Genomic DNA, 26,565 nt, shown 5'->3' with positions numbered 1-26,565 from the left:
CTGGAAAAAACAGAGACAAATTCAGTGAAAACAGCATGTTCAATGGCTAGTCGCCAAAGCTCAAGTCTCATAGATACCAGAAAACAAAATCAGCCACTAACACTGAAAAGATGCAGAGGCCCCTCTCCTTTGTTCTCTGCCCTTTCAGCAGTCGCTCTGCCCGCTCCAGGGAACAGCAGCCAAAGAAGAAAGCAACAACTGCCAGGCCATATACACTCCAACTGCTCTGACACCCACTGCTCTACCAACAATCTCAAAGAACCATGGTGTTTGGAAAATAGGTTTGGAGCTCAAATGTCATAGGACCAATAAAGATTAAACTATCAAGCCACAGAAAGGCAAATAGAGCATTTTTCCTCCTTGGCTGTGGTTTATTTGAATAAAAAAATAATACAGAAAACAAAGGAGCAAACAAACAAAACCACCTGACCTCCCATCTTCTTGTCACACTCTCTTTTGGTTTAAAAGACTTTTTCCTTATTTCTGGATGACCCAAAGCTTAATCTTTTCTACCCAATGATTTTAAATGCATTTTTGACATTGATTACTTCAGGAAGAAGGCTGGCACATTGTTGTTAATCCTAGTCAAGAAGGGAATGCTGCTATTTCCTTTCTGCTGACATTCCAAGACCTTTTCTAGGTATCACCTGTGCTTACTTCAGACTCTCCAGAAAGCAACTAGAAAAAGGATGTTCTTTACTCCCAGCAAGAGCAAGACTATTCAGGAAGGTTTCTGGGGACTTCCTTTTCAGTTATACAGATGAAACGCAGATTCATGTCCCTTCACACAGGAAGTATTATCACAGTTCGCCTGCTGGATTTTTCATTTTAAGCCATTACTTATATTACCACCCTAGCAAGTTTATTTAAAAAAATATGTTTTCCATTTAGGCCTTTTACCTAGACAGCAGTCTGGTTCTTTGATCCTCATCAGTACTTCAGCCGTGAGTGCAAATAGCCTCACTCACCCAACCATCCAGATAATCCTGGCCTCTTCTCTTAGCCAACACCATAGCAAGGCTGCAGAAACTAGAATGGCAAATTGCTGCCAATCTTGTGGGGGATATTCTGGGTAACAAGCCATATTTGCCCAATACCTCCCAATTCGGTACTGAGCAACCTCATAGCCAAACATTGCTGACAGAGACACAGCACAAGCATAATTCTCCTTAGATCCAGACTCCAAAAGCATGTGAAATCTATGCTGGTTCAGATCTCACTCCCTGCTGTCTCTATAACAAGCACTAAACTCTTTACATCCTTCTCCCTCTCTGCAGAGAGTAAGAATGGAAACTACTCCTTTAAATTTGATTTCTGATATGTCTCTAAGGTTTTGATCAAGCCTGATATATCCTATCTGTTCCACAGCACTGTTTGCCTTTTACAACCTTTGCACTGCAACTGATTTCTAAAACCCAGAAATAATCTGGCAAGCAAAATGACACATGGTGTTCCTATGCTCTGAATAAGACCCTTTGACTGCAATAAACAGCTTGTCCTCTCAGAGCATTTTTTTAATAGATGAAAAGTGCAACTCCATTTCCATTTCTCCAGTGCCCTATTCCAAGCTTTTTCCCTGCCTCCCATCTTCTGAGAATTCATTTTCACTGCATGAGGCACTGCGGGGCTTTGGCAACAAATGTCAAATCTGCTCCCTCAACCTTAATACTTTGAATAATGAACTCATTTCAATTTGGCCTACTTTTATTAACACCAAAGAACAAGGCAGACTTTTCAAGATCAGGTGATTGAAGCTACAATGAACTGAGGCATTTTTCAAAGATGGTATTTTAACAGAACTCATTCAGCATTTCTTTCCCATAATCTGTGGTATTTAATAAAATAAATATTTTGTACAAGGCAGAAGTTCTGTGGTTTTTTCCCTGTTCACTCATATTCAGACGCACCAGTCTCAACTAAGCACTCAGGAATACTCAGGTAGTCTGAATTGGAGGGGTAGCGTTTTCATTAACTACATTTGTGCTAGAATATAAGAGAAGTTTTAGCTTTCCAGTATAAGCATTTCTTTAGAGGTTGTTCATAAAATATTTGTGAGGATGATTAACAGATTCCTACTTCGGAATACTGAACAAAAAAAGCTTAAGCTATTGTAAAGTCCTGACAGTTTTGGGGAAAGACCAAGCTACCCTTTCGGTGCTGGAGATAGGACCAGAACCTGCAGGCTTAGCTTTTCTACTCTCAAAACCAGTGCACGAAGCTTCTGCGGAATCTCACCTCCAGACCTTTTTTTCCCATCCCATGTTTCAGCTCTACCTCTTCCCTGACGTCTAACACAAGTGTACTCCTCAGATTACGCAAACAGATCAGTGAAAAGTTTTCCCGGGAGCGGGAGGCGGGAGCGGCGCAGGGAGCAGGCGGGGCGGGAGGCGGGAGCGGCGCAGGCGCGGGGAGCGGCGGGCGGCTCGTCGGGCCTCATGTCGGGCCTCTCGTCGGGCCTCTCGTCGGGCCTCATGTCGGGCCGCGCGGGGTCGGGCTGGCGCCGCGGGCGGCTGGGCTCGGCCCCGGCCCCGGCCCCCGGCCGCAGGCGGCTGAAGCCGCTGCGTACGGTGGTGGCGTGGAGGGGCCGGGCGGAGTGGGACCAGGTGATGGTGGGGCTGTACTGCGGGGACAGCCGGCTGCAGCAGGACGCGCTGGACCGGGTGTCGGCCTGGAAGAGCCGGTACGGGCCGCGCGGCGCGGGCGGGGAGCGCGATGCGGACCTCGGGGTTCCAAGCTCTGGCCCCGGAGCGGCTCCTTTGACTTTTCTGTCCTAGGCTCTCGCGGTCCTGGGCCCAGAGGACGCCGGGTACGCGGGCGCAGCTCCCCCAGGGGCAGCTCCGCGGCCGCGGCAGTGTGTGCAGACCGGGTAGGCGGCCCCATCTTGCAGGGCATCTTCGTTGTGGGAGGCTCCGGGCATGTAGCTCCTGTCAGACGCACAGTGATCCCGTGGAGAGCAGGGGACGCAGAAGACCTACGTGCCTGCAGCTTCACGGGCTGGTTCTCGAGGCAGTGAGCATACAAGGCTTCCAAATCTTATTCTGTGTTGCCTCTGCCGCATCCATACGGAAGACCTACCTAGATAAGGCATCTTCTGTATGTGCGTAGCATATTAGTAAGTCCTCATTTAACATGTGCTTAGGAGTAGCCATGTAATCACTGTTCCAGAGAGAAGCCTTCTGGAAAGAGTCTTTGATGCTGTCTCTACATACTGTTTCTCAGGCTGTTATGTACCACAGAGCCCAAAAACTACCTGGAAAGCTGCCTTTTTTGCAGGGTAACTGTATTTGTGTGACTGCTCACCCGGTTTTCCTTTATCTCCAGTTATGGTCAAAAAATGCCTCTTGCAGTGGATTGCACTGCAGAACTGATTCGTTGCAAGGTCCTGGATTCATCTGGCAGATTGAAGTCACACGAGCTCATCCTCTCTTATGGGCTGGCTCTTGTAAGGTAAGGGCTCTGAAGGCCTGTGTGCTTTGTGACAAAGTCCTGGGCAGATGTCCTTATTCAGCTAAGTTCACTGTGCATTTCTGGGACCACAACATGTGGGGAATTTGTCTCTGGGGTTCCAAGTTTCTCTGCAGCTTTTGATAGTAAATTTCTTTTCTGTAACGTTCATGCAGGTTTGTCAACTTGATCACAGAAAGGAAACAGAAGATGGCCAGCATTCCTCTGAGACAATTAGCCAGAGAGGTAAATATTTAATAAGAGTTACTTGATAATTTATGTCTACACAGAAAGCATATGCATTGTCTATTAACAACACTGGGTGGAGGGAGTTGTAGGATATCATTCTTTTGTAACCAAACTAATGTATATAGGTGCCAGTTCTTTCCAACTGCAAAGTTTTAAGAGGCTTGCTGCAACTGTATATAAATTTTTGTTCTTTAAAGTCAGATTAAGCCTAAAAAAAGCTGATGATCATTAAAGCTTTTTGAATCACATGTGGTCAAAGCCTTGATTTACATGCGTATAGTCCCACTTGACATACTGCCCTATATTTTCCTTTCTTAACTACTGAGATTCAGGAAAAGAGCTAAATCAGTAGTTTATAAATTCTAGTCTTTGACAAGCAAGGCTATACATAAAAAGCACTTAATCACATTTACAGGCATTTTCATCTTGTGTCTCTGGCTTCAGGTGAGCTTGTCCACTTCTGTGTCAAGGAGGGAAGGTTCAAGCTGCAATTGTAATAGCAGGATTAACTTAAGTAGTTTTATTGCCAGCTGCACCGAACACCATATCTGGGGCTGAACAAGTTTTGATAGTGAAGGACAGACATCGTTTGAGCTCTTCTATATATGCAGCATTGTCTGGGCCCCTGTGTGAGAATGATGAATTGATTTCTGTTTTTTTTCACAGATTTTTAAGAAAGATTCTACTTCTCACCTTTTAAAACTGAGCAAGCTTAAAAACAGAGGTCTTGCATAGTTAAAGGTAGTTGTCCTTAGGAAAGTTGCCAAAAATTGTGTACAACTTAGTATGTGGATTTCATTATTACGTATGATATGATTTGTATCTTTGGTATACAGTTATCCAGAATGTCTCATCTATTTAAATATAATTTAACTGCTTCTCAGTATCTTATTAAATTACACGCAGCACCTCTGTCTAAAAAGAAATCTGTTGTTGCAAGTAACACCAAAGAACTTAAAATCCCAAGGCCACAGGAGGAGTGGGATCAGGGAGTTGGGGGATCTTGGCCCACCCTTGAAGTGGGAAGCTGGGTAACTACAGTGCAAGAGTGACCTAGGTATAGGCTCAGCTTTGTGGGGCTGCAGGCAGCTGTGGCATGATGCAGTGAAAATGTGGGGTGACATCCGCTGGCTGTTCTTCCAGGTGGATATCCCCATCTGGGTTGTGGACCTGCGTCACGAGCTGACCCACGGGAAGCTGCCACGGCTGGCCCTGTGCCGCAAGGGTGAGTGCTGCCAGGGGGGTGGCACTGGCAGGGGTGGAAACACCAGTGCCATAGGCCCTAAGAGGAGCATCCCTCCCTCCAGTGTGCAGGGCTGCAGGGCATGCTGCAGGGCATGCAGGGCTTGTCAGATGCGGGGAGGGTTTGCCACTGCCCTGTGGGGGTAGCTGAACTGTGTCTGGTGGCTCCAGGCTGTGGTGCATCACAGGGAAGATGTTCAGAGGCTGCCCCCATCCCCGAAAAAATACTGGAAAAAAACAGTTTGATACTCTGGCTTTTTTACAGCACAGGAAGTTCATCTCAGGGAAATAGGTAAAACCTTTTCCTGATGGTTTAGAGGTAACTTAAGACTCTTTAAAAAATCCCATTTAGGGAGAAAAGCAGTATGTACTGCAAGCCTGAATGAATGACCAGCTCCTGGCATTTGAAGGGATTCTTGGGAATTTTGGGTTAAGCACTGATGAGCCAGTTAAATAGCCTTCATCAGGGTCCTTAGATTGAGGTGGATACAGAAACTGTAACGGAAGTAAAGGCATTTTCTTTCTATCTAATGTATGCCTAGTGTGCTCTCTGCACAAAAAAAATTATCTTATTATTGTGGACACTGTGTTGACCATGGTGATACTGAAGTACTGGCTCATTTTCTCATTAGAATGCCACTGCTGGGACTTAGTTTCTGCTTAAATTTGACGTAGCTTGAGCTAGGTGCAGCACTATAGTAGTGTCCAGTCTTTTTTGTTGCCAAAAAGAAAGTGGATGGATGTTACCAGGCTTGTGATACTGGATTGTGGGGGATTTTTGTGGTTCCTTTTTGGGGGGAAGGAGGTTGGTTTTGTGTTGGGGTTTTTTTGGTGGGGTTTTTTTGGTTGTTTTTTTTTTTTTTTTAATTTGCTCGCCTTTTCATTAATGGAGTTCTATGTGTTTTCTGGATTCGTAACTGTTTAATAGCATTTCTTTTCATAATATGAGTTAGTAATGTGCCACCTATATTATTTTTTTCAGTAACGAGTCCTCACTGAGAAGGTAATGTTTTCTGTTCTCCTTTAGGTTGTGATGTTGTGCTGGACTGGCTACGAAAGACATATTGGAGCCGTCAGCTGGGCAATAACTTGTGTGAAGAAAGTGAGGATGAGGATGAGGAAGAGGAGGAAGCAAACACAGAGTTGGGCAATGATGCGTGGGAGATTCAAACCCCGCAGCATGAGGCCTGTCAGAAACACAAAGAATTCCACGGTAGATGTCCCTATAACAATGGCAGATGAAAGGATTAGATGTGCTAGTTTAAACATGTCATCTTCTAGCATAAAGATATAGCTTCAGCTCAGGTTTTAGGATTCCTCTGCACCTTGGTGGATTCTTGAGGTTGACTGACTGGTTTGGTATTAGCTCACCAAATTTGTAGCATAAAATCCTTTACTTCTATTGAAAATGCAGTATCATAATCAGTAGAACTGCTATACTGGGATGAAAGCATTGTAAAAATTAGTTGTAGCGTCTTGATAGGCACAGTTTTGGTCTTGAGGCCACTACTGACAAAGAAGGCTGTAGTCCTTTTATGGCTCTCAGAACTTTGTAGATTCTAACTTGAGAAAGAGCAAGATAGAAGCGATTTAGCCAGTTTCAAAATATTTTGCATGTGGACAGAAAAATCATTAACTGCTGATAGTATTAAAAAAAAAAAAATCACAGGTAACTCAGCCTGGGCATAATCTGAGATACTATGTGCAGAACAATGGGAAATCTTTGGTAAACTGTTCCAATGGTTGCTTTTTCATCACTAGAAGTCTTTGAACCCCAAATAAAGGACTTTTCTCAAAGTGGATTTCTAGATTGAATGACTAAGTGGAGGAAGTGAGAGTTCAGCTTAGATGTCTGGTCTGCAAGTTTTAGGCATGTGAAGTATCAAACAGTACCTCAAACAGTAAAACAAATTAGTCATAATTTTTCTCTAACAAAACATGGTAGGCTTATGGGGTGTAACTTGCCCAACCCATTACAGCAGCCCAGTCCAAGGCTCAGAGAGTGCAAAAATGCTGAAGTGATGCTTAGTGCTCCCTAGAAGGTCACACTAAGTGACTAATGATTCAGGCTTTAGGACCTACGGATTTGTTTCAAGTCTTTTCTAGATTCCTCCCTTACAGACTATATACATAGAGTTGCCGTGATCCAGAAAATTTTAGCTGATTTTTGAGTTTAAGACAGCATTTATTAGAACAATCCAAACCTAGAGGCAGTACTAAACTTTGGAATAGAGCAGCTCTTAACGTTTTTCTTGTTAAAGTGTTTTTCTGGTCTTCTGTGTTCATGTTGAATGAGATCCAAGCATGAGCTGTTCCTTCTTCTCCCTGGCTACCCTAAACAAAAAAAACATACCACCCCCAGTTGACAAAAGAGAGAATCACAGGATGATATAGTAGATTCTGTGATTTGTATGTCCAGAGTAACGGAATGGGAGTGGTGTATCAGTCCTACAGTTCAGATGCATTTGAAGTTTTATATGGCTGATACTGTGTGATGGACACCCTCTTAGCAGGCAACAGTGACAGCTGAATGGTGAAATATTTTGGAAGATGTTGCTATTTCAGGTATAGTAAAAGTGGTCCACAGATAAAAAACATGTCATGCAGGTGGTAAATTAAAGTTCAGTAAAGTCCAATAAGGAGGCGGTTAGTTTGTAAATAGCCGTAGTCCCATTGCAATAGATGCAAAATCCAAGTATAAGAAATACAAATATGCATCAGAACATAAACTGCATATAGGAACAATTTCTTCCTAAACTGATCTATTTAAGGATTTTTTTGAGCTGTCTGCATTTATCCAACTTGCCTGTCTTTGACCACTGTTAGTGATAAAATATGGAATTCATGGTTCAACCCCACCTGAGAAAATTTATGTTGCTGGAAAAGTCTGGGAGTTTTGTGAGTTTTTAGTGTGTTGTCTGAATCAGAATTTCTATGTAATTTGACTGATGCCTTCCTTGAGTGTATATTCAGTAAAACTAAGCAGCTTGCTTAGAGACAAAATTCCCTTACATAGCTGATCTCCTGTTTAAACTACATATTTATGTTCATTTCTAGAAAAAGTCAGAGATATTCTGATATCTTACAAGAATGAGCAGTTTCGGGTAAGTTTACTCTGATTATCAGCACTTTTGTTACTTCTCATTTCCTGCCTGGGGCAATACATCTTCTGTGTTAGTTCCTTGTTCGGATATCACTACCAGTGTTGTCACACATGGCTTGCCAAAGGAAAGCTCTACAGAGAACAAGCAATTCGAGCTGTGATAGTTTTTAATATGAACACTTTGTTCAGGTTTATAAAGGAAATACGTACTTATTGGAGATCCCAAGTCTTCCATGTCCCAGTGGATAGTGCTCAGTTTGTTTTCATTCATCCTAAAATCTCTGGAAATTTAGACCTGTCATTCAGAAGTCATTAGTCCATATTTTCTATCATCCATAGTATGTATTTGCAGTGACCCAGTGGCTGAGGTGCTGCAATTCATATTTGTGAGTAATGTGGCCCAGAAATCTTTCTTTCCTTAGCTTCTCCTTCGTACTAATGGGTTAGTTCTCGAGATGTTGTAAGAGCTGGGTTACAGACCCTCTCAGCAGTCTTTGGATATGACCTGTTGTTACTGGGGAGCTGTTCTCACTTTTATGTTGATTAATATCATTCAGGGCTTAAGGAGAAAGTGTGCTGATATTCCGGTGAAGTGTAAGACTTAAATCTGCAATGAGAGGTAGTGTCAGGAATTTTATTGAAAATGAACATCCAGTTTCCTTCACTGTCTTGGTTTTGGACTATGTAATATGATTTTCCTTTGTTCATCCTTCCTTTTCTGTATTTGTTACTTATTGGCTTATTTTGTATGTTTTGCATTGCATGGTAAAGGAGACACATTGATTATGTGTGGTGGGTGACCTCTTAACATACAGAACAGAGGGAAGTACTTCAAATTGATTAGGAAAATGCAACTTCAAAATTTAAACTGGTCACAGTTGAATGGAGGAAAGGAGCAGTGAGTCATTTGCTAAAAAGTAATTGCAAACCTTTGTTTTGAAGTTCAGGTGAAATGCCTTATCCCACAGAAATTGAGCAAATAAAGGCTGATGAGTAAACTGTTAGATGCCTCAGTTTAATTGAATGCTGCACACAGTGCTTATGAAACCTGTCTGTTCACCCTGCAAGGCTACCTTTCTTGTCGAATGATTGCAAGTGCTGCACTTCTAAGTCTGTCAACTGTAACACAATACTGTACATAGGTTGTCAATATAGCTTTTGATATGCAGTTTTTGCCACTCTGAGGTTCACTGAATAGGGGTGGGCAAAGGATTTGCCAAGACCTGTCTATGTCAAGGAGTGTTAACCCTTATGGCTGATACTTGCAAGTGCTTAACTGAAGTTTATCTTTAATAAAAAAAGTAATACTATCTTTCTGTTTTAATAACTGTTTTCAGTAATTTTAAGAGCTGTAAGTTGGTCCTTTGTTGGCCTCTGGAACTCTGTTCTGTACAACAGTAGACCTCTAATTTAAAACTGATTATGGCTCATAAAATCTTAGAAACTTAGAAATGGATTGAAAAAAAATGACATGGGCTTTTTCTTTTGCCCTTTTAGTGTTCAGATGATTTGGTGCATCCAAATAATTTCTTAACCACAACAGCAACTGAATGTTCCAAATATCGAATAAATACTACTTGAAGCTTTTCTAGGCCAATATTTAAAAAATCACCTTGCATTTGCACAGAAAGAGTGGTACAGTATCTTTGCTGGTTTCCCTGCATAAATGTATAGTGTGTGTCTGATCTTTTTCATGTAAGAAGGAGAATCACTTTTACCTAAGTCATCTTTATAGCAGTGTGACTGTAGAGTCTCTGATTCAGATACTTCTCTAGCTATTTTATTAGATACTTTTTAAACTTAAAAGCATGTATGATTCTGTAGGATGTAAACTAGGCTAAAATATAGTTCTGTCACAGGGGCTGTGTACTTGATTGTCTGGTTGTTTGTATGAGTGGGCTAGAGGTTCTTTAGTCACTTTAGGACATGTCTTTATACTTGATTTATCATGTAAAGTATCTTTTGCATTTACTGGTAGCTTTGCATATATAGAAAAGCTAATCACAGTCCTGAAAATGACACCTTGGTTTTTCAGTCTCATTTTACATTTCATTCCTGTTTGGTGGGAAAAATAATTTCTTCTTTTCTCTCAGTAGTTATTCCCTTCCAGGAAAGAATCAGCTAGATACTTGTTGGTGATGTAATGGGGTTTATGCCGATATTTTGTAGAAGGTCTTGATGGTAGAACTGCCCCTTGGGTAGCTTGTGAGCATAAGTAGAAGGCATGTCTTACCTTGCTGAGCAGACTCAGACAAGGTATATATCAAATGAGGAAACCACTAGCCTTCAGAGGACTACTGAGCTTAGATATTCCCTCTTTCATTCTTGGTATAATCTGGCTTTTATTTTGATCTACTGTGTGCATAATGTGATTGGCAAAACCTTGTCCTGAGTAGTTGATCTAATCCCCATGTCACATGCTGAGTTAATGATTCAGAATGGGTCTGTCCTGGTTGGTGCTGAAGTCAGGGAGAGCAAGGTTTAGAACCAGAATGAAGATGCCAGGACTGTGACTCCTTGGTACTCCTGTCTTTTTAATTCAGGCCTTTTCCAAGTATGACATGGCTTATATTAATTCTTACTATAACTCTAGGAAGAGGAGCTTTTGTGAATTTTTTCAAGTGCTGTTGATGACATACATATGGCATGTGCATCTTCCCTTCAGAGCAATGTCTTTATGTTTGCCATTGGGGCATATTTTCTGTTAATGCTTGAATTTTTCCTTCACTCAGGTTATGCAGACTATGCAGTCTGCTTCAAAGTCTCGAGAATTGTGGTCTGATTCCTCTTCAGAAATGGATTGGATTTTGGCTCAGATCAAAGACCTGATGCAGGAAAACAGGTACATCTCTAATAAATAACTGAGGTGAAAGGTACAGTCCAGAACTCGGCCTGTAGCCCTGTTGCATTACCTTTTCACAGTGTTCTTCACCTGACAGTGGAGAAAGCAAGTAGTAGATTTCCTCAACATCTTTGAGGACTGAGTTGTTAATCTGTGTTAATGAGTAATGTTCCCTGTGCCTGCTGGTCTCCAGGATGTTGTCCCAGACTTAGCTGTGCTGGCCCCACGGCATGTCAGCATCTTCAGTGTCTTCAAAAGCTTTCCCAACAACCTTGTTTAGACTTCGATTTCACAGTAACCTTTAGAATTCTTCAAGATTGCAGGGCAATACTTGGCATTTTCTATACTTTCTATCTTTCTATGAGTAGAGAGCCTCTAGGACGCAGTGTGTTGAGACTTTATTATCACCATAAAAATTTGCATGAAGATCTTGAACCACTTTGAGAATTCTAATCAGTATAACTGTAGAGAGGAGAAAGTATCATGTTATAGATAAGAGCTATAACTCCTGATGTTTCATATATAAATATATATGCCCTACCAGCTGCTGATTAGTTCAAGAGGTTATCAGATGTGCCAGAATAAAACCCTGGATTGCCCATCAGTTGCTGGGCATGGAATAATGAGCAGGAAGGCATGAAGATTCTGTAATGAGAAGCAGAACTTGCTAAACATGGGGCTTCTGTATCACTTTAACTGTCTCTAAATAACTGGACGGTACAGGTAAAAGAAAACCATTGTACCTGCCTGTGATTCTGATACTCACTCCCTAAGCATTCCCTGTCAGCCACTGTCAGAACATGAAGGGACCACATGCAGCTGCCTATATACCAATATATATGTGTAAAATATATATTTATTTATATATATTTTACCTATATATATTAGATATAATTAGATGTTTGAACCTGGCATCATCTACATGGTAGAGAGGAAACAGACTGCCATAGTACAACACAAGGGTTGTGAAAGGTTCAAATGAGAAAAAGAGAATTCTTCTTCTGTGAAATGTGTTTTTAGGAAATGTTGAGGCAATGTAATGCATTTGGAAACAGGTAAAAGATCAGAGACAGGCCCTTTCCTTTAGGAAACTGAAGTAGTGAGGATCTCAAGATAATAACGTATTTGGGGTCTTTCTAGTACTGCCTTTTTGGCATGCTCTCCTGTTTATGTCTGTGCAAAACTTAAGTTTTCGTAACAGAAGCATATAATCAAGTACTTAATTTGTAAATATTGTGGATTTGATTTGCTTGCCGTCCACGAATTCTGCAAATCATGCTTGTGGTATCCCATGAAAGTGTGTTAAATCACATTTTAACAGTTCTTTGCCATCATCTTTGTGCGAACAACGTGTTGCGTCAGCTCTTGCTATTTGTCCCATGCAGCTGCACAATGTATATTGAAGCCTGATTATGTGAGTGTCCAGAGGAGATGCTGCTTCCAAAATTAAAGCAGTTTAAAAACTTCGTCATCTATTTGGGAAAGTCCTGGAACTAGATGGCACATCTCAGGGGCCTGGTTTCATTTCAAGCCTTCACTATCAGTTTTCTGAGAACTTCATTTGGAATTCCAGTCAGTCACTTAGGTAAGGGTATAAAACTAAACTGCCAGGTGTGGCCTAAAGAAACTGTAAGGGATCCTTTGCAGTTAGCTCATTTTCCTTCAGGTCTAAAAGAATCCTCTGCCCTCTGCAGAATGCAAATTACAGGCTACGTCGATAAATGACTGCAAAGGATACTCTGCTGCCTACTTTAGAGAACTGCCCAAGTGGACCTTGTGATGACCAGATGATCTTAAATGGTTCTCTGCTGAAGTTGCCATCTACCAGGAGATGTCCTTAATAGTTGGTCATGCATGTAGGAGTAATGGTAATGATACTGGAACAGTTTCCAGAGAGGAGAAGGATCGAAAGTGGATTTTGTTTTTAGAAACAAATTACATTCTACCACTTGCCTTCTCATCTCCCACCACATCATCTACTTATGATGAAGTGATCTAGCATGTGTGTGTGTGTTGTTTCTATATGCTGAGCTCTTCAGCTGCTGTTTGATTTATAAAAATGCAGCATTGTATCTAAGTCATGTCTGGATGTTTAGAGTTGGAAGTCACTCCTGTTGGAGAAGACAAATTTTCTCATCTATTATCAAAATATGCCATGTTTGACATGGGTGCTACCATTCCAAATCTTTGCACGGGCATAGAAGCTCATGGATAGAATGTGAACAGAAGAATTCAAGAGAATCATACTGGATATTGGGGTAGTTGTGGACATTTTACTTCTGTCCCTTTTGCTGTATCTTATTTTCAAGAGTCAGTCAGTGCAGCCTACCTGTGTTGGTACCCTCAGTCTTCACTTTCATTAAGCCAGCCTAATAGGAGATGGAGTGATCCTGGAGCCTGGAGCATTCAGTGCTGTCAGACTAACTGAAGTTTGCAGGATAGTTATAAGGGCAGGAGACATCCAGAAAAGAGCTGCAGGGAAGAGCAGTTTTGACCTTATCTGCTGAACAGCTGCGCACACTGTATGGTGTGACTTGTGCCAGCAAGTCAGCAGGGTTGGCTTTCCCCCTGAGATTTAACGTAGCGCTGTGAGTCAGAGGTTCTCTGATCTTGGCTGGCCGGCTGGCAGCAGAGTTGGATCGTACCCGTAGGTATTTCAGTATAAGTGTTCCTTTTGAAATAGCAGGATACTTGTAACTCAAGTATAAATGTTTCCCTCAAGGTTCTGATTCTGTTCCAGTTTGTACAACTGCACATTTCCTCCAGGTCAAATAGGATATATCCAACCCAAAACTGGCATATGGTTTTAGTGCCTTGCAAAATTTTCTATTCCCTCCTAATTAATTGGTCCAGGTATTTGGCTCTTGAACTTGTTTCAGAAGTGGTGCGAGCCATGTTTTGATTTGTAAAGGAGTAAGTGTCATTAATAAGTCTCTGATTGCTTTAGGGAATCAGTGGCTGCAGCTCTTCTCAGTGATGGCTTTCTCATCCCAAAGATGGATTGTCTGAAGTTGCTAAATATCAAGTATGAAGGTCAGTATTTTGGGCACCATGCAAGTAAGAAGTGCACAGTTAGTGTTCTGACCAAGTCTGTTCTTTTTTTCCCATTATGTTGAAATCTGTAATTCTCTGCATATTTTTTGTACATCTAGGTCCTCAAACATCTTTTGCCCTGTTCTCCAGACCCCTCTATGTCCATGCTTAGCTAATGCTTTTGCATAAACCTCTTAGTATGGAAGGCTAACTCTTCAGCACTGAATGCCCAGCCAAAATATCTTTCAAAGCCTGCATCTCTACCCTTTTATGCAATAGTTGCTGATTTCACGAACTCCCACTAATTTCATCTACATTGAAAATTTGAAGCAAATCAAAATGAATGGGGTTTTTTGAGCCTCATTCACCAGTTGCATCTTAGTTCCAAACTGCTGCCCATATGTATGGAGTTGCATGGATTTTCTGCAAGAGAATTAGATACCTAGAGGGAGTGAAAATTAATACATTCTGTATTTCACAGCCAAAGAACTTTCCAAGAAAGAACCTCAAATTTCGGTGACTATATTACAGTAGTAAAAATTGAGGAGCTTTTTTATTCTGTGTCGCTTTGCTCAATGTATCTTCTCTTTGCAGTATATTTTTAGACAGAATAGGACTTAATTATGTGTGAAATAAGCTGAAACGGAAAAAGGATTAGCAAAGCAGGTAGATTTTCCTGTGCTAATAATTTCCTCGTGCTGATTATCAATTTGTTGCTTATTTCATTTCCCTAGCATAAGAAAAATGATAGTTTCAGGTTCAGTGAGGATCCCAAAAATACATTGGAACCAATGATCCTAGAACAGACAACTTCAGTTTGGTGCAAGTGTCACACCCACCTTTCACAAAAAATTACAAAACACTAATTTGTGGCTTCTCTTTTTTTTTTTAATTCTTATTGCAGCAAATAAAGAGGTATGGCAGTTCAAAATTCCTCAGACCTTTTACTGCTTTTGGCAACCTTTGCTGACAGGCCTTCTTTCACGAAGTTTTACACAGATCCTAATAGAGAAAATGTTTATGGAGCTGAAGGAATGTTCTGACTCGTCAGAACTCAGGCATCAGTTCTTGATCAGCTGGATTTCTGAGCTGCTGACTGGCATTGCCAAAGTAAACGCTGGTGAGTGTGTCTGGAATTTTTGTGTTTAAAGAAATATAAGAGTCTCCTCTGTAATGGTGTGAAAACGGGAAGTGGTGGGAACTTTAGACAGAAAGTGTAGTAACCTAATTAGTACATTTTGTCTTATGAACATGGAGATTTATTGGTGTATTTCTTAGACTTTTCAACCTGCAGCTTATGCATTTCATGTATTTCTTAGTAAAAAATTGAAATTGTTATTAATAACTTCGCTGCAGCTTCCTCAAGATAGGAGAAGCCAATTTTTTCCAGATATCAGTACTTGTAGGAAATAACAGTAGCAGGTAACAAATAAAGATGTTACGTGCAATCTGTTCCCTGTTCCCAGTTCTTTTCTCCCTTGACAGAAGCCTGCCTTTGCAAGATACTAAATAGTGTTGCTGTCCTTTATTGATCCTATTACAGGACCTCTGTGCCTTCTAAACTTACGCAAAAGTAATAAGAAGTATTTTGTTTTCAGTTCCTGACTCCTTAAAGCTGTTAAAATTTGCAAACTGTATGTTTCATTCCAGAGACAGGCAGTGAGGAGCCTTAATTATTCAGTGTCAGAGGTATTCTGTGACTAGGACTTCTATACTGTGGCCTAGTGTAATCCTTGAGATTTCCAGCTGGTTAATTTTACTGCCTCTTCTGTCTTCTCCTGGTCAGGCTCAGACTGCACAAAGATTTTGCCAGTATCTCAGGTAGTCATGGGTTAATATTTCATGCTTTCACTCAGCGCTGAGCATGCATCTGTTATGTTCCCAGACCCCTGAACGGTGCTCATTCACAGCTGTTAACTCTACTCACTGCAGAGCTGCCTGGAATGGTGCTGGGTCCCAGATGCAGTATGCTGCATTTACTTAGGATAATACTGTTCAAACACATCTTATGGCTTTCCTGTCTGGGGTGATATGCACAGGACCAGCTTGGAAAGGTCTGCACCTTGTTATGGTTAGGTCTTGTGGAGCCAACCTGCTTGTCAGTGCATTGTCACGTCCCTTATGACAACCTTGATGTGTTTGGTCAGTATATTGAGTCATGGACATGGATTGAAATGCCAGCTTATTTGAGGATGTGTTCCAGTAAAAATGCAGAGGGATGAAGGGCATATTTTTGAGTTTTGAGCACCTCGTCATTTTCATTATGTTCTTTGAAGGGAAGAAAAGACAGCACTGTAACAAACAGGTGTCGGTGAAGGAGCTGTTCCTCCATAAAGTTCCTTTGCAGTGGATAAGACTGACTGACAGTTGCTTGGAAGCTCCCTGCTGGGCAACCCCACATCTTCTTCAGCTGTAAGTTCGATCCTGTGCCCTAGAAAAGGGAGAGGAAACAGTGCTCTGTAACAGCTCTGGTTCCCTAGTGATGCACTGAGTTATAGCTGTGTTCCCTTCCCTTCCTTTGCCTCTAGTATGAATTGTGACATGTGCATATAAAGCTGTGCTTGTTGCTACTCATCTCCTCACTGATTCCACAAAGAGAAGGAAGAGAATTTAAAGGATTGCACCTTCAAAATGAAAACAGAGGTTATCTGGGGAGGTACTGAAGAAGCAACCTGGTCAGAAGAAAAGTGTAGAGGTGTGACTGCTTATAGAGGTGATACCACCTGTGGTAAATTTGTAACTTTTACACATGAAAACAGCAAAGCAGGAATTCAGTTAGAAGTATCCTGAAGTCCTTAATTTTAATCACAAAGAGAGAGTATTACAGCATCCACGGATCAGGGAGTAATCAGAATTTGCCTGTTAGAGGAGCTATATGAGCCAGCTGTCCTGGAGGAAACAAGCACTTAAAAGCAGAAAAGACTCCAGATGAAGGTTTATCAAGCCTTATAAGACTTTTCTATTGCGCTTTTTCCTTTTTAGGATCCTCACAATCATGAGACCTCGCTTGTCACGTACTTCTCGGAAGAACCTTCTCTATCTTGCTTCCATTTACACAGAAGGAGGTGCCCCTTTGTCCAGTCCAGGCCTCTCTTCAGACAGCAGTGAACATCCAATTTACACTATAGAGAGCTTACAGTGGAGAGTCAGGCAGGAAAATCAGGTTAAAAATCAAGGGCAGACTGTAGAGAAAGAAGATGATGTGCTGGAGAGAGATGATGGTGTAGAGGAAGCGGAGGAGGAGGAAGAAGAGATGGTAACTGAAACAAATCCTTTGGAAGGACTGGCTCATCCCGGTAACATGGCGGCTGTTGCTGAGAGAAGAGCAGCACTGCAAGGGTCCGCCTGGCAGATCACTGCAGGTAAAGAGTGACTCTGTAAGACTTGGACAGTCTTCACCACTGACAAATGTTAATTGAAATGCAAAGACATCGCAGCCTTTTGGGCCTGGCCATAATTGAAGTGTGCTTCAAAATCATCTAAATGCCAAATTACTGAAAAATGTGGTTTTTTCGAGTCTTCCATTTATATGCAGGACTCATTTCTCTTAAGCTCTTAAAGCACCATGAGTGTGTTTTCCAGGAGCATGTTGTTACCGTCTCATTGATTTCTTTTGTTAGGCTTTTTACAAATTGTTTAAAATTTCAGTGTATCCAGCTGATGGGGCAGAATATGTGCCAGCTGTGAATGGCAAAGAAAATATGGATGTTTCCTGGTCTTGTGTTTGTGAGACTTGTAGGTATTTGAAAGCACAGTTTGGCCATGAACCTAAGGTCCATGCTTCAGGAAAATGGCTGTTATGACATGGTGGCAAACAAAAGAAAGAAGCAAGGCAAGTTTTTAGAAGGAATAAACAGTGTATCCAGTGCTTTGTTATCTTTGCGGCAGTAGCTGTACTTTCTCATTGGGGTTGGAGGCTTCTGTAGCTTAAGAATTTTGAATGAGTGATTTATGGAGGGACTTGAATGCAGAAGGAGGAAGTTGGTGGAGTGGAGTCGGAATCAAAATTATATTTAAAGGAAGAAAAGCAGACATTAGAAGATAGTGAACTCTCGTACCCAATTCACTGGGAAATTTTCTCAAGTCAGAAAAACCCCCAGAGATCTTAGTTATATGAACAGCTTGTTAGAGCTGTGTTTTTTGAGAACAAAAGCAAAATTGTCCTCTGCTTCTGTGACTTTGGTTCAGATCAAGCACAGCTTTTACTGAAGGAACACACATTGTGTCCTGAACTACCTGACTTTTTGGTGAAAATTCTGTTAATGAAGTTGTTTTTATATAAACTTAATTTGTTTATATAAACTTCAATTTCTTAATATAAACTTAATATTCCACAAATAACATCTGTGTAGTTACCATCCTTAAACAATTTGATACTATAGCCAGTAGGTATATAGCAACCCGTGACATCATGTGGCATATCAGCTATTTACTGGGTTGTTCCCCAAAGAAAGGGTTTAGCCTGTTTAATATCTATAATGGTAGTTTGCCTTATAGCTGCATTGGATGTCACAACATACTGTCTCTGACCCTCTTTCAACTATAAAATTATAACACTTAGAAAGCACTATCCCATCTCAAGAGGTTTTTGTTCTATTAAATGTCCAAGAATGGTATAAAATAAAAAACAAATAAATCTGCTGGTTCTTCTAGGGCAATGCTTGGGATTTTGAGCAGATACTGAGTGTACAAAATTAACCAATTTCAGTCAAAAAGAAGGAAATGACCAAGTTGTATGTGGTTAACAGTTGTCTCAAATAGTCTGTGAAATTATTGCTGGCTTTCTGGAGTGGAATCCCTTCTCAAAGCATCTCTCTGCTGGTCTTCGCTGAGCTGCGAGTAAATGTTCCAAAAATAAGTGTTCTAGTTATCAGGACAGCACATAGGCTTAAAAATCTTATTTTCAAAACAATGACATATGATAATTTATATCTATAATTTCTTAGATGTGAAATAAGGATGAAATTTAAAGAGGGATTTCCCTTTTAGGAACTGTCTTTGAAATTTTGGCCCCACATTATAAAGGAACAGGCTTACTGATGTTATGAGATGTGATCAGTGGTTTTCCATTGTGCAATTTCTAGCCCCCACTGGAAGTCAAATTTAGCAAATGTGAAGTCATGGAGAAGAAACAGCCATAGGTGCTATATTTTCAAGACTTTGTCATATTCTTTTTCTTTGCCATCTTATCCCAGCCCACCTGTTTGTCCAGAGTTGCTTAACTGGTTATTTAGGCTTCCCCAGCCTTATGCTGCCCTATACTCTACTACTGTTGTGGCTTCACTTCTTCTTTAGTCACTATTGGCACTGTAGCTGTGCTGCTGTTCATCTCAGGGAGTTGCTAAGGAGCTGATGCTTAGTCTCACTGGAGAAATGAGCTACTGGATGCAAAGATACTGCTTTGCATGTGTACAAATGGCTTCTTCATATGTGTACAAATGGCTTTTTCCATTTACAGAATTATGCAGAGCAATTTCTTAAAATTATCATAGGTAAGTCAATGTGTATGTTTCAAACGAAAGTGTTATTAGAAGAGGAAGGTAATGTGAAGGGTTGCTCCAGAATACTGTGGGGTTTCTTTTAATGGACATTGTTTCCCAGTGGCTTAGATGAGTTGCACTGTGTAGACTGCATGATAACATTCCATGACTCAAGATATGTCCCTGCCGTTACATTCTACAGTGACTTTCTTTGGAAGAGATAGTAAGGTTAGAAATAAAATCAGTTACAACTGTAGTTCAAACTTATTTTTGCTGCACACCTGAGATTGTTCATTTTTGCTGAATGGCTGAGTTGCATGGGGCAGTATTTGTGGACTTGGTGGGGGAATCTTGTTTCTGAAAATCTCTCTGGGAAGGTCAGACTCCTTGTTTTTGTACTGTTTTTACCTAGATGAAGTACAATGGAAAGACTTTCCTCTTGGGAAACTCCCAGGTCAGACAGATGACCCTGATGGTCTCATGTTGGATAATTATTCTATGATGTCCCTGCTTGATCAGCCAGTGAGAGATGAGTGGAAGACTCTCCATACAAAGTGAGTAATGGTGTCCTGAAGCATGAAATGCATTTATCTCTGTGCCTTGTACTATACCATGTGAAAAATTAAGGCTGGGATTTCCTTTTTACTTCTGTTTAACTAAATAGTTTGACCTATCTAATATCTCGTACTGTCTCTAATACCCACTAACTGTGCTTCTTTCTTTCAAGTAATATGTGTGTTTGGAAGGACCTTTGCAATGCTGGTGTAAGAGCATAACAGTCTGTGCTGTGCATAACAGTCTGTTCTTCAGACTGTGCTGACAACTTTCACCATTGTCTGATGCTTTTAGTAAGACACAGTCTGCTGATCCCTTAGAGTAACTAGTCTGGAAGGGCAGAATTTTTAAATAAAGCTACTGAGAGCTGGTGCAGAATCTGCCTGGTGATACACTGGGATGAATAATTTTTATGGGAATGACTGACCTCACAGTTAAAGCATTCAAGACTAAAAGCCTTGGAAGTCACTTAGCCTTCCCCAGTGTCAGTTTTCCTAGACTAGCTGATCTTGTGTAGGAAGGAGGAGTCATTCTGAAATGCACAGTGGTTTGCAGAAGCACTTTGAGGTCCATTAGTGGGAAAGCATGAAGATGAGGTGATAGTTACCCACAGAAAATGGTTGACTGCAATTACTTTTATAATACCTGAGGAAAGAATTGGCTGTACATCACTGGGGTGGTGAGTATGCTGAGAGTTTCACATCAGTGAATGCAAACATGTCTCTTTTCTGTATGCTTGAAATGGAAACCGAAGTACACTTCCTGAGTAAGCTCTCTGTCACTGCAGTTCCAGTTATTCATCCTATGGTTAACCCAGCATGAAACAAACTCTCTTCTTACCCTCACCCACCACAACAGGAAACTCTCCCCGCTTATTTGTACTGCATTAGTCTGACAGTGTGTTTGCATAATGGATAAAATCAGACAGAAGTTATTGCTGCCTGTATTGCTGTGACAACTCACCAGTGTCATGGGAAGTTACTTCATGAAGCCCTAATCTCACTTTTTGAAGATGAAAAAACATACTCAAAAATTACCTCTTTGCATTTGTCTCCTTCATCTTTTCCTGTCATTAAGTCTGAGAGCTACTATTTATAATGGCTCCTGTTCTTATTCCTTTCTTTTGTTTTGCACTCCTTGTATCTTTCAAACTATCTGAGACTTAAATGCAGCGGCACAATTAGTAGTCAAAAATGTGATTTCCATGGTATCCTTTGAGGAAGCCATCTTATAATATTGCTATCTTCACTCCTCCTGCCCTTTTTTAAAAAGAAACCACTGCAAGGTTTATGAAATACTGCTATTTAGCAGTTACTAGCACAGCCTCAGCAGGCTTGAACACTTAAGTTTCTGCTAATTGGGGCTCCTCAGCCACAGTATGTTGGCAGTGCCCAGTGACCTTTTCAGAGCTGTAGCTACTAATTTAGAGCTGCATATCTGATCTCAGTAAAGAAACACAAGAGAAAAAAAGTCTTTAATTGTCTTTTCTTTTCATTAAACTGCAGAGTTCTCATAGGTTAGCAAGTATAATGCCCTCCTTTCACCTCTGTGACTGAAAGTCAAAGACTTTGACTTTCTTCTGACTCTGAGAGACTCTTTCTGTCAAAAGCAAACTCAGTCTCTTGTGTTGGCTCATCAGATAGTGCCCTTATCAGTGGCACTGTGTTCCTTTGGAGGAAGATGCCTGGACTGCATTTTGAAATATGATTTAGTCATGGTGAGGACTGATAGTATACTGATTGCAGGTTAAAGAGCTGTGAGCCAGAACATAGATTTCAATGCTTTATGTTGCAGACTCCGAACAAAGCCAGCAGGCTTTACTTTCCCCTCTGCCCCAGCAACCACTTTCCATGTGGCCTAAGATGCAGACAGGAGCAATTGCAAAAGCTTCCTCTACATTTAGCTGAGGAGGGAGTTTTCTTTTTCTCCTCATGTGCTGCTTCCAGTTGGCTGTTTTTTGAACAGTGTAGTATGTCATGCAGCTCATAGTACTAGAAAATACCCATGTAGAAAATGAAAAAGCACATATCAGGCCAAAGGCAACATGTCTCTGCTTCTCTTTGTGTGGGGAGAGGAGCAGACGGTTTGTTACACTCAGATAACAGCTAGCGAGATACCAAGGAAAAAAGCTCGGAAAGAAACATGAGGAAAACCTGTTGTTACCACAAATAGAAAGGAGCAGAACCTGATTTATTCCTGTAGCCGTGCCTGGAAACAATCCAGGTTTCATCAGGAGTGTTATAACAGCAGCTTGTTCATTATTCTTATTTCCCTTGCATAGCAGCTTCTCGATTTGCCAAAGGACATGTGGCATCAGAAAAGTGGACTGACTGGAGAAGAGGAGGCTCAGGGGAGACCTCCTCACTCTCTACAGCTCCGTGAAAGGAGGGTGTAGCCAGGTGGGGGGTCAGGCTCTTCTCCCAGGAACCAGCAGTAGGACAAGAGGGCTGGGTCTTCAGTTGTGCCAGGGGAGGTTTAGGTTGGATATTAGGAAGGATTTTTTTCCAGAGAGAGTAATCAGCCATTGGAATGGGCTGCCCAGGGAGGGGGTGGAGCCACCATCCCTGGAGGTGTTGAAGGTGAGACTGGATGTGGCATCAGTGCCACGGTCTGGGAACCACGGCGGGGTTGGATCAAGGGTTGGACTTGATGATCTCGGAGGTCTTTTCCAACCTGGCTGATTCTGGGATTCTGTGATTCTGTGACTTGCCCGAGGCAGAAGGGAGCAGATTTTCTGGACTACTGATGTATTTTTCTATGTAGAAACTTTGTCCTCTGTCTTGTAGCTACATGAGTTTTTTGCTTCCCCATTAAAGGTGTTTGTATGGCCTGTTCCAGAAGGGGTGTTTGCTATTTACTTCCTCTTTGATACTGCCCTCTAACTTCTCTGTCTGCAGAGAGCTGTTCTGCCAGACTCCTGAAGGAGTACCGAAGTATGGTATGAGAGATTGTGAAAAGTTGATGTTTTTCTTTGAAAATATCCCTAAGGTGCTTGGAAAAAGCACCTGTAGCATAGGCAGTGGGACATGCCCTTTCTGAAAGCCGTGGCCTTTGTCTTTCTGTCTGGCTCAAAGCAAAGCAAGGTAATGAACTGCAGAAGGGATTTCCTGGAGCATGGAGTTTGACATTAATTTGGGAAAAAGGGCTTTGACCAAGTCATGTGACAGAAGCACAATCTCTTGCTGCAGCCCTAATTCACTGGGTCCACAGATGAGAATGAACACCTGGTGATCTTATGATGCATTTAGTCTATGTTGTTTAGCATCTGCCTGAATTCTGCCTGCCTTGTTTGAGGTCTGTGCTTCTTACTAAATAATTCCTATTAATCTGTAGCAAAACTTGATTGTATACCAGGAAAAAGAGGTTTCAGCTACAATCTCCCTTCATTTTTAAAGATAAACTCAGTCTTGAAAGACAATTAACAGCCCATCCCGATTCCCGTTTGACTTCTTTTCTGCTTTTGTTGTTGTATCTGGAGGTTCAAAATATTGGAGAATATGCCTCCCCTATGCTGAAAGTAACAGCCTAGCTATCCACAATGTTTTCCCCTCCTGAATAAGTAATTTTTTGTTCTTTCCTTGCCACTTAACACAGTTTGGCCTCTTGGCCTTTGCACAGTTTTCTCTGGTTTACCATCAGATCTTCCCAAAGACGAGCATGCTGTTGCCAAAACAGAACAGCTTGAATCTCAGAGAAGCAAAATAGTTCAAAAAGAGCAGAATCCAGCCAAAACTGTATTTAGCTATCTTTGCAGATAGATATGCTATTGGAAAAAATAGGCCAAAACTGAGCCCAGGATTTGAGGTACGGCCTCACCAGTGCTGAGTACAGCACTGCCCTGCTCCTGCTGGCCACACTATTCCTGATACAGGTCAGGTGCCATTGGCCTTCTGCCCACCTGGGCACACGCTGGCTCATGGTCAGCTGCTGTCACCAGCATGCCCAGGGCCTTTTCCACAGGGCTGCTTTCCAGCCTCTCTGCCCCAGCCTGGAGCGTTCCTGGGTTGTGATTCAGGGGCATGTCAGTGTCCCCAGAGTCCCTGTCGAGGAATGACAGCAAGTCTGTGAAGGTGAGGAGTATGCATCAAAACACAGAAAAAATTAACCCATTAGCAGGCTGAATTCAGGATAGTGTCCAACAGCAGGAGGAAGACCATCAGGTCATTACAGTGAGAACCGTGGTTTTTCTGTTGTTGGCTTTGTCTGCAAGGCTTCTGGCAGTGTTTCATCTGAACAGGGACTAAGAGGTGTTCGATCTTAAAGGAGAAATAGTTTCTGAGGAGCTCTGAAAAGCAGCCTCTCCTATAGCCAGTTATTCTAGTACTGAGCATCTGGAAAAGGCTTAGAGTTTTTTGGTGAATAGCTTGAAGTTGCTGTGTAAATAAAACATCCCAAACATCTCAGTCTTTTTGCAGGAATTTCTTCTGTCTTCAGAGCTCTTTGGTTTTAACATGAGACAATTTCCTGAGATGCTTGGATACTTTGAAAAAGCTTACAGTTCCTTCCTCCCTGGCTCCAAAACATTGTGTTTATTGGTGGTTTTTCTGGTGTGTGCTGTGCACGTGTGTTGTCTAAGTTCATGTTTAGTGTTGCTGAGGCAACCTCTGAAGCTTTGAACCTGTCATCCTTAGGCAGATGTTTTGTTTTTGTGATAAGTGTATGTGCTTTTTGTTAGCTCCCAGTGCTCAGTTTACCTGACAGCAGGAGCAAATTTGGCAAATAATGACCACTAGGAGCGTGTTCTGAGGGTGCAGGTGCTGACATGCTGTTCCTTTAGGGATTGCATACTTGAAAGTCTCTGTAAATGCACTGGTTCCCACAACTTCATTCTAAAGCCATAGGAATGGGTAGTATTTGTGTGCAGGATAGGCACTGTAACATTTGTAACTTGTGATGACTGTTCTTATGTTAATTGCTTGCTGTGTTAGCATTTCACCTGATGAGCTGCAAAGGACAGATGAAGGTTCAAATGAAAATTGTTCTCTGGTTATTTCTGCAGTCATGTGTCCCTCAGAACTGTCAGTAACTGGTAATCTTACTTTTGGTTTGTGCCTTGGTACCTTTGGTGTTTCGGGACTGTTGCCTCTCTTGAACAGACTGATGAAAAACTAAGGACATTCCAGCAGCTAAAAGCTATAAAAGAAAAATGATGTTGTGGAAATAACGTGCTATCAAAATTAACTTCGGTGATGTGAGCTTCTAAAGCAGCTCAGTGCTTATGTGCTTTATTTCTCTTCCTCATAGCTCTGCAGAATTGAAAATTCATGGGACAGGAGGATTGTTATGGACCCAGAATGACTTCCATAAAATAAAAAGTGGCCTTCAACTTTTCTGAGACAGCATCAGAGTGCTCTGTGACTTTCAGTATTGCACAAGTTAAGTGGGATGGAAGAACTAGTAATGGTGGTGGGGAAATAATTTCTTGTTGTTGTTGTTGTGATTTACTGATTTTTACCATATAAAATCAGTGTTTTATAAAGGTGGTTTAAGTTCCATGTATAATAACCATTGTCTTGCTTAACCACTGTCATGAACCTTTAGCTGTAGCTGATGTTTGCCAAATACAGTTAAGAGTAGTTTGGAATCCCTCAAGGTTCCTTAATTTTTTCATAGTTAATAAATGCAACTGACTTTGAATACAAACCTTCCTCATGGTTCCTGTTTCTCCATTCTCACTCAGGTATTCTAGAAAGTGTCCTCTGGTCCTCATTAGCCAGACTGTTGAGCTGATATTGTCCTTTAGGAGTGATTTTGCCAAGATAAGATTATGCTACAGTTTTCACCTAGCTGGGATTTCACACAGAGCTTCAGGGATCAGTCCCGGCTATAGCATGGCTGATTGCACTGGGGTGCACAAATACCTTCCAGATGGTTTTGTCACCATTTTTCTCAAGTGATGATCTTGAGGCCATTACTGTCTCTTTTTCAATGAAGTTTTTTGCTTGATGTTATTTTTGTTCACAATTTTACTAAGGTTCATAACCAATACTGTGGTCTCTGCTGAGAGCTGGTATGATTACTGCAGAAATGGACCTGAGTGAGTGCCCTGTTGAAAAGTTACTGAGAAAAATGGCTTCCAGATAGTTTTTCCTAAATTCAGTTTTCTTTACCTGTATTACAGGTTCTCAAAACGCGGAGCCTTGTGCAATTACCTGTAAAAAAACCCAGGAGTTTAAGTATGTATTTATTGCAGGACTCCTCAATAAGGCTTTATTAGAGTGCATCTGCTAGAGGGTAATACAGAGGCTTTCTTGGAGTCAGTCTAATAATTTGATGTTTTATAAACTAATCAGAAAGAGGAACATGTTAGTAGAAAGAGAGAAAGGACACACAGCTTTAGCAGTACTTTGCATAGGACTGAAATGCATGTTTAGAACAGCAAATTCATGGATGCTTTGGGCTGCTCTCAAGTAAAGGCTTAGCTAGATATCCATAATGTATTATTTCTTTATTCTTTCTTTTCTAATTTTTTGTTATCCTGTTCTAATGGAGTTGCTTGTTACCAGACAGCCAAAAGTTATTTACAATGGAAGATACACTGCACATTTCCTTCTTTAAAAGCAAACAGTGCCAATGCAGAAGGAAACAAACTTCTGAGGGATTTTTCATGTAAGCCT

General features: G+C 41.3%; 1 protein-coding gene across 2 annotated transcripts; it reads left to right on the top strand.

Annotated features, from left to right (window-relative positions):
* The first annotated feature begins 2,420 nt into the window (after window positions 1–2,420).
* LAS1L (LAS1 like ribosome biogenesis factor) lies at window positions 2,421–25,591 on the top strand. Of its 2 annotated transcripts, none has more exons than XM_064669485.1 (13): window positions 2,421–2,680; window positions 3,322–3,447; window positions 3,621–3,690; window positions 4,837–4,918; window positions 5,963–6,148; window positions 7,993–8,039; window positions 10,771–10,880; window positions 13,828–13,913; window positions 14,818–15,033; window positions 16,190–16,325; window positions 16,896–17,275; window positions 19,806–19,947; window positions 25,193–25,591. In XM_064669485.1, the coding sequence occupies exons 1-13, from the start codon at window positions 2,436–2,438 to the stop codon at window positions 25,281–25,283; spliced, it is 1,917 nt and encodes a 638-aa protein (XP_064525555.1). In that variant the 5' UTR covers window positions 2,421–2,435; the 3' UTR covers window positions 25,284–25,591. The 2 variants fall into 2 exon arrangements, with proteins under 2 accessions (XP_064525555.1, XP_064525556.1); XM_064669486.1 differs by lacking the exon at window positions 2,421–2,680 and adding an exon at window positions 2,938–3,112.
* The last annotated feature ends 974 nt before the right edge of the window (window positions 25,592–26,565 follow it).

This window comes from Pseudopipra pipra, chromosome 13, assembly GCF_036250125.1.
Source record: "Pseudopipra pipra isolate bDixPip1 chromosome 13, bDixPip1.hap1, whole genome shotgun sequence".
Lineage (NCBI taxonomy): Eukaryota > Metazoa > Chordata > Aves > Passeriformes > Pipridae > Pseudopipra > Pseudopipra pipra.
The sequence above is the reverse complement of the archived record's forward strand: the minus strand, read 5'-3'. Positions and strand labels throughout refer to the sequence as shown.

Excerpts from the sequence above, each read along its gene's own strand:
- LAS1L (XM_064669485.1), top strand. The coding sequence starts at position 2,436 with ATGTCGGGCCTCTCGTCGGGCCTCTCGTCGGGCCTCATGTCGGGCCGC. Across the intron at positions 6,149-7,992 it reads GAAACACAAAGAATTCCACG|AAAAAGTCAGAGATATTCTG; the intron begins GTAGATGTCCCT and ends GTTCATTTCTAG. Across the intron at positions 15,034-16,189 it reads CATTGCCAAAGTAAACGCTG|GGAAGAAAAGACAGCACTGT; the intron begins GTGAGTGTGTCT and ends TGTTCTTTGAAG.